General features: G+C 59.8%; 1 protein-coding gene across 1 annotated transcript; it reads right to left on the bottom strand.

The window, feature by feature from the left end:
• Nucleotides 1–66: 66 nt before the first annotated feature.
• On the bottom strand, nt 67–2,963 carry NUDT18 (nudix hydrolase 18). The gene is made up of 3 exons (XM_069485165.1): nt 2,744–2,963; nt 1,706–1,919; nt 67–1,461 (listed from the first exon to the last, which is right to left on the bottom strand). Exons 1-3 carry the CDS (start codon nt 2,903–2,905, stop codon nt 866–868), a joined length of 972 nt encoding a protein of 323 aa, XP_069341266.1. The 5' UTR covers nt 2,906–2,963; the 3' UTR covers nt 67–865.
• Nucleotides 2,964–7,735: the final 4,772 nt, after the last annotated feature.

Genomic DNA, 7,735 nt, shown 5'->3' with positions numbered 1-7,735 from the left:
CTGTACCGTGGTCGCAGTGATGAACACACAGTCTATTTTCTTCCTTCATTTCCTTTGGTTTTTCCCTTAAATTGTAGTGAAATCCTTTTATTATTAATACAAAAACATCCTGCTATGACTCAGCTGGGCCAAGGGGAAATGAAGAAAAGGTTTGGTCGGGCTTAGCTTGAGGCTGTAAAAGGCAGAGGTGCAGGGGTGGTCAGAGCCAGGGAGGCCCCGGGAGACAGGACTGGGCCAGCGTCCCTTCTTGTCCCACCTGAAGCTCCCCAGGGGTCCCCACTGCCCCACCTTGGAGCGTTCAGAGCTGTGTCTCACTAAGGATGTGGTCCCCTCACAGTCACATCCCACCCAACAGGCGAGGTGGAGACACCCCAGCAGGCTGGCCCTGCCAGTGTCCACGCACTGTCTGGGACAGGCCTGGGTGGCTGTTGGTGGCTGAATGGGAGCAGCAGCTCTCTGGGACAGCAGTGTCCCCTGGCTTCCTCCCCACAGAGACATTTAAGCAGGAAAGGCAAGGTGAGCAACACCGATTTACTCAGCAAGGTGCCCCCCAGGTTCTAAGTGGCCAGCAAGACAAGGACACGGGCCTTTTTACCAAGGTAGGCACAGAAAGATGAGCAGATGACATCTGGGGTTCAGAGAACTCCCCATCCTCATCCCCTTAGGATGAAGCCTCAGTGTGTCCCCAAGGCAGTCAGGCCTGTGCTTTGGACTCACTCAGTTAAAGGCACAGTCCCTTGTGGTGCAAGGTAGGGGTCTCCTCAGAACCCCCATTCCCAAGGCAACCAGGTCCCCGATCAGCAGCCTCCTGCCTCCCTCAGAGGGAAGCACGGCTGCCCAGCTCCCGGCCCCTGCTGCCGCCTTCCTATCTGTTCACCGGGACGACAGAGGATTCCTGAAGCCGCTGTAGGAGCTGGCTTTGGAGGTCTTCCTCCACCACCTTCCACCAAGAGAAGTTCTCGCCCCGAACCTTTGGGGGCTCATCCTGGATACCTGGGTTCCGAAAAGCCACGGTCACCAGCACATTCAGACAAATGCCATCTGTATGGTCTCTGCCCAGGTGCTGCAGTCCAAGCAAGCCCTTGGTCTCCACCGCCAAGTGGTGCAGGGTCAGACACTCCTGCAACAGGCGCAGGACAGCCATCTTGATGCCGCCCCTCTGCTCCATGGGGGTGAGACCACAGGCGGTGACGGGCAAGTGAGGCATGCCCACTGTGCCCACCAACACCCACACCGTCTGCACACTGGTAAAGGTGGCCACGAGCCGCTGGCAGACCACACTGCAGGGAAGCTCTTGGGGCAGAATGAGGGGGTGCCTGGCCTGCTGGCGATACTGGGCAGCTAGCTCGATCAAGTGCAGGATGTCCTGGGCCCGCAGCGGCGTGGGCAGGGAGGTCCGAGGGTACCAGGCAGCCTGCATGGACTCCTCATCTGCCTCCTCGGAAGTTTTGAGAATTCCACCTAGGGGAGATTCAGGGGATGGGTGGGGGGAGGGTCGGCGTTGAAAGAAGTGGGGGTCTGGAAGAGTAAACAGAGACCCCTGACCCAGCGGGGAGGCCCCAGGCCCTCCAGCCGGAATCCGGGGGTGCCAGGCAGTACCAGCCAGAGGAAGGCTGGCTGATGAGGGGCTCGGCTCACTGGAGGACGAGCAGGGAGGAAAGGTCCACACTGGCCCACGCTCACCCTGCCACCGGGTGGGCCGTACCTGTGGGGCGAGCGAGGAACACGAAGCGGATCCAAGAGGGGCCCCGCTCCTCCACGGACAGCAGCGTCACGGGCTCGCAGTGCAGCCCGGCCTCCTCCTTCACCTCCCGCTGCAGCGCCTCCACGATGGTCTCCCCGGGCTCCATCCTCCCTGCGGGCAGGTACCACGACCCCCGGCACTCTCTCTTGGCCTCCTGGATCAGTAGCACCTCATCCTGAGGGGAGACAGGGGGTCTTCACCGCCCACCTCAGCCGGCCCAGGGCGAGGGACGGCAGCTGGCTGAGCTCCCACACAGACCAGCAGCCTTGGTTCGCCCTGGGGCTTGGTCGACCACGACTCCCTTCCTGGCCGACACCCTCCCCAGAGAACTGCCCTCCTGTGGCTGGGCTGCAGCCATCTCCTCTCTGCAATTCCTCCTCACAAAGCGGGGGAGATTCCTGGGGCTGGAGAGTAGGCCCCCAGAGTGAGGGTTACCCGGTGTCCTGCACAGAGTCGTGTCTGCACGTGTGACGGTGTATCTCTCGCCTCCAACACGGTTTTCATACTGCTTGTGGTGAGTGCTCACACTGGAGTCTGGGCTTTGAAATATGACCCCACCCTATCCAACCCTGCCCTAGGGCCCTGGCCCTTTCTAGCTCTTACTACACCCACTGGCACATGGATCAGCACCAAAGGCCTTAGTGTAAGCCCGGGTTGTGGGTTGTGCCACTGCTACCCATGGGGCCCTGGACGGATATTCACGAGCGCCCACTCCGCGCCGGGCACTCTGCTAGACTCGGGAAAGGAAGAGGAATAGGACGGCCCTCTTCGCAAGGAATGAGGCCTAGTGGGATGAGACAAACAGGCTCCCGGGCCTCAGTTTCCTCTTCTGTACACCGGGACACTCAAGGGCACAGATGCAAGAGTAAGGGGGAGTGCTTTGCAAAACTGGGAAGCGCCACGCACACGGCAGCGGTGGCTGTGGCCGTTAGGGCTTCGGTGTCCTCCGGGGCTGGCTGCCTGCTCCCGAGCCCCGGGGGCCGGCGGATGGACGCTCACCTGCTCGTTGAGGAACACTGCCAGCACCACGTAGCTGACGTTCTTCCGCAGCCGCACCGGCGCCAGCGCCTCCCCGGCCGGCCCGGAGTCACAGCCCTGCACGACCAGCCCCCGGCCCCCCAGCACTGCCGCCAGCGCCCCCGCCAGCCCCACCGAGGTCATCGGGTCGCCTGCGAGGCGGCTGGCCGAGCCCCCGCAGGCCGGCCGAGCGCAGCCGGACGCGCCGCGGGCGAGCGTAGGGTCCCGCGCCTCTGCCCCTGCCCTGCGGCCGCGGCCCCGCACGGTCGCCAACGCGGAAGCGGCCGGAGAGTCCCGGCCGCTGATAGGCTGCTCCCCGCCGCGGCCTGCCCGGATTGGTTCGCGGCGCCACTGAGGGGGCGTGGCCAGCCCGTCACGGGGTGGGCCCCCGGTAGGGGGCACTGAGCTCGCCCGCGCGTCGTGCGCCTCCGGGTCTGTCCTTCTCCTTCGCCCTTGGGGCGCCTCCCAGCCGCCAGCCTTGCTCGTGCCCCCAGCGCGCACTTGTCCGTTCGGGTTCCGACGCTGGCGTCATCCTGCCTGCAGGGTGCGTTGAGCCGCGGTAACAGCGATGGTGACGTCACGAGCCCGATGACGTCACAGGGCCCGGGCCACCGCTTGGACCCACTGTCCCGCTTTTGTCATAAACATACAACTGTAGTAACGGAGATGATCACTTCCCAAGTAACTTTCTTCTTCGCTAAAATGTACTAAATGTCACATGACCAGAGGGACATTAAACCCCTGCCTTGGTAGTGATGATGCTGCTCCAGTCGGGGAGAGGGACACAGACGCGTGACAGAGGTAGCTGAGAGTTGTAGGCTAAGTACTAAATGATTGGTTTGGGCGGGAAGAGTGGCAGTCGCTCAGAGGAGGGAGGTGGCAGGGCGGCGGAGGGAGGAGGCATGGGGCGAGAGGGCTGGGATCAGCCAGCTCACCCTCCTCACTGTCCCCCTGCCCACGGCATTTCCCACGCAGCTTCCAGGCCGTCTCTGCTGCAGACGTTCAGCCCTTGGAGGGCCGGGTGGCGCCCGGCTCCTTGTCCTCGCCCTCGCACCCAGCACGCAGCGCCTGGCGGCGGAGAGCAGGGCGTGGGCTGTTTTGTCGAGCTCCTGCTTCTCTCCCAGCCTGACCTTTCCTCCTCGGAGCCTCCCTTAACCTCCTCTCAGGACGGGAACGCAGGGCCAGCTGGAAGGAATCTGCCAGGCAAGCCCAGTCTGGACCCCTCACTCCCAGGAGGGCTCGCCTCTTCCCGCCTGCTGTGCGGTGCATCTCCCTTTGGGGGCGGGAGACAGTGGCATGGTGGTGTGGAGTACGAGCACTTGGAGCCAGACATTGGGCTGCTGCAGCTTGCTCCGTGGCCCTGGGTAAGTTGTGGGCCTCAGTCTCCTCATCTGCAGAGTGGGGTCATAACAGCTCTTCTTTTACAAGGCTGTCAAAAATGCAAGACATTCAGGGAGGAGCTGCGTGGACTGGCCAGCGTGGGACACCATCACCAGGCAGCCCTCCCACCCTCCAGGCCGGGCCCTCTCGGCCACAGCGCTTGTTGCTACCGCAGAAAGGCCCATCTTCATGAAATGTGCCCACCGAGCTTCCTGAACACCACACTTGACTCTCAGGAATTCCAGCGACACCAGGTCAGCCTCTTGAGGCCCTTGTCACATTATGATTGTGACTGCAGGTTCCCCGGAGGCAGGGCGGTATGTTAATCATGGGGGGGACCCCAGGAAGGCCCATGGTGTTTGATGCACTTGCTGAACACTGGTGGGCCAGGCCCTTTCCTAGACCCCCCCACCTCCCAAACGCCTGCACTCCCAGGGCTGAGAGTCGGGACTGTGGGCTGCAGAGCTGCTTGTCAGCATGTTTGCTGTGTGAGTTTAGCCCTCAGTTTTCCCATCTGTGAAGTGGGGGCAGGTTCCTTTCTGCCTCCTGGGGATGATTTGAGAGAGAGTGAGGTCATGTCTGGGCAGGGTTCTGAGAGCTTCAGAGGCGCCTAAGGTAAACACCAGAAGGCCTGGAACAGCCAAGACTGCAACAACCACAGCTCTACTCCCCCGTCAGCCCCGGGGGAAAGCGCTCCTCCCTGTCGAGTGGGCCTGATCGCCCCTGCGATGAGCGGCGTGTGAGACAACAGAACATGCCAGAAGCCCCTTGTAAACTGTGAAGGGGTGTGCCCAGCCCTTCCCGGAGTACGGAGGAGACAACACGAAGCAGACTTTCTCCAGGCCTCGGGAGGGAGAGAGCAGCGGTCAGACAGGCTGGAGGGACAGCAGCCAAGGGAGGGAGAGAGGCTGGATGGGAACCGCCAAGGTCTCCGTCACATCTGCGGTGTGCCCTCCGGTCCCACAGAGGGACGTACACAGCCGGCGTGGCTGGCCGCACAGCGCGGGGGACGACGGGAGTGAACTGACTGCTCCCAGCACCCATGGGAGCGGAGCCCGAGCCAGACGTTTTGGGGCATGTGTGAGCGCATGTGCGTGTGAGCGTGTGAGCAGGGAGGCCTAGGGCAGGCAGCCTCAGGGACCGGGACCGGGACCGGGACAGACAGGCAGGGTGGGGCAAGGGTGTCTGTGGTGCTACAGTCGTTTACGGAGCAGCAAGGCTGGTCTCTTGACAAGTAGGAAGGGTGAGGAGGGCAGAGCCCGGGCTGCAGGGGAGGGGGAGGGCTGGCTGCAGGCTGGGCTCTGCCACTGGCTCTGAGTGACCCTGGGGCAGCCACACGTACCCTCTAGGCCAGCTGTCCCACTCAGGCATCGTTGGATCCTGGAACAGAAGGGGACGTTAACAGAACCGGTGAAATCCCAGTGAAGCCCCTGCTTCGTTAATAGTGTCGTGTCCGTGTTGATTTTGTAGTTTTGATAAAGGTGCCCTGGTTACGTAAGATGTTCACATTAGGGGAAGCTGGGTGAAGGATGATTGGGAACTCTCTGTGCTATCTTTGTGACTTGGCTGTAAATCTAAAACGATTTCAAAATTAAAATGTCTGAGAATTTTAACAGAGAAAAGGAAAAGAAGGCATTGAATATGCACACCCCACGCTCACTTCCACCTCTGCGAGTTGTGTGTCTGGGATATCTGGGCCAGACAGAAGGGGCTGGAGGCAGAGGGTGGCCGATGAGCTGGTGACCCTGGGAGAAGCAGGGGCCCAAGGGCCTCCAGGGGGAACTAAGAGTGCCACTGAGTGCCCCGAGCTGAATCTCAGTGCCAGCGTCCACCTGGCCTGGCTGCATTCCCAGGGCCAGTCCTGGAACACTGGAACATCGGACATCCGGTCCACTTGCTATTTATAGTCAGACCAGACATGCCCTCAAGGGTGCTGTGACCCACCTGGAAGGGAGAGGGGGAACAGGAGACCCAGTGACTGTGCCATCCCTGCCCCTACTGGACAAAATTAAGAGCGCCATCTTCCTACCCTAAGGACCCCATATTTTGGGTCCTGGGGTGACATGGAGACAGCAATAGAAGGTGAAGCATAGGTAGAAATGGGTCATTCGGTGCCACTTGGAACACGATCAGCTGTAAAGTGCGTACTTTGGAAGGAGGAGGACAGAGCGGAGGCAAGCCATCTTTAAACTCCATTAAGAGCTAAGACCATAAAGTAAATGGGGTGGCTTGAGTCAGAACACTTGGTTCGAAGCCCAGTTCTGCCACTACAATTGCTGCGTGACCTTGGGTATCTGACTGAACCCCAGCCTTCCTGTTTCTCCTTCTGTAGAATGGAAATAAATCGTGTCTGCCTCAAAATAGTGAGAAGGGATTAAATGAGATCATTTCGATGACAGGGATTAAATGAGATAAGTTAAATGAAAACAGCACAGTAAAATATAGGAGTTCTCTAATTTTTTCTTTTCTTTTTTTATCCCACAAAAAAGTCAAAATAACTGAGCTATCCAAACAATGAAGAAATCTACATTTTTTTCAACAAAGGATGGTTATGTAAATCATGGCAAAGCTACTTAATGGGCCATAGGCGGCATTTAAAATGAAGCTGCCACAGCAGCAGAGAAAGTGACCGCAATACAGTGTTAAAGGAAAGAAGCCAAAGCCAAGGAACACCAATCCCGCCATGCGTACTGTAGATCCTAGGAGAAGATTCTAGAAGGAAAGGCACCAAAATACTCCTAGTGGTTGGGGATGAGTAGAGAGGGGCTTGCAGGTGACTTTCTTCTTTTCTAAATGTTCGGAAAATATTTTACATTTTATAATAAAAAATTTTATTTCATAAAAAAAATTCCCCGAACCACAGCAGAAACAATTAGGTATGACAAGAGTTGGGGCATGTTTTGTGTGGGTCTGGGATACACAGGGAGGGGCAGAGGGCAGGGCCCCACCTGAGGGCTGCGGGCGTGGGGGGGACAGGGGAGGGGCCGGCCGGCCGGGGCAGTGAGGCTCATCCTGGGGTGGCTGGGATGGGCCTGGCACTGGCCATGGCCACCAAGGGCAGACGGGCTGGGCAAGGCTCTCCCAGGCTACACTCCTGGATGTCCAGGTCCAGGCAGACGGGAGAGACGGGGTAGCCTGGCGTTTTCGGGGAGGGCTGGGCGCTGGGATCCCCACAGGCTGATGGCAATGCCGCAGAAGGAGGCCACGTCACCGCTGTGCCCCAGGACTCTGCCTGGCCCACCTGCTGCCACAGCCAGGACCATTTGCTCCTCAGTGGGAGAAGAGCAGGCGTGGTGTTCGGGGTCCTTGTCACCCTGGCCCGAGCCCACCCCGTTCCATTTGCCTCTGCTCTGGAGCAGATTTCCGTGTCTCCCCTCCCTCCCGGACCATGTGGCCTGCAGGAGCAGGGCCAACCACACTGGCAGCCATCACAAAACAACAGACTTTAATGGAAATCACGAAGGAGGGGGGCGGGCGGAGGGAGTAGGGCAGGGTGGCATAGCCCACGCTGTTCCCTGCAGCCAAGCCTGGGCAATCCCTGACGCCGTCCCCTCCCCACACTTCTCAGCTCTTCTGGCAGGAGGGCAGGATTTC

Source organism: Eulemur rufifrons, chromosome 12, assembly GCF_041146395.1.
Source record: "Eulemur rufifrons isolate Redbay chromosome 12, OSU_ERuf_1, whole genome shotgun sequence".
NCBI classification, from domain to species: Eukaryota; Metazoa; Chordata; class Mammalia; order Primates; family Lemuridae; genus Eulemur; species Eulemur rufifrons.
The sequence above is the reverse complement of the archived record's forward strand: the minus strand, read 5'-3'. Positions and strand labels throughout refer to the sequence as shown.

What these genes read in the sequence shown, in the direction of transcription:
- NUDT18 (XM_069485165.1), bottom strand. Translation starts at nt 2,905, where the DNA reads ATGACCTCGGTGGGGCTGGCGGGGGCGCTGGCGGCAGTGCTGGGGGGC. An exon ending in CAGTGTTCCTCAACGAGCAG is followed by an intron (nt 1,920 to 2,743) that starts GTGAGCGTCCAT and finishes GTCTCCCCTCAG; the next exon opens with GATGAGGTGCTACTGATCCA. An exon ending in GTTCCTCGCTCGCCCCACAG is followed by an intron (nt 1,462 to 1,705) that starts GTACGGCCCACC and finishes AATCTCCCCTAG; the next exon opens with GTGGAATTCTCAAAACTTCC.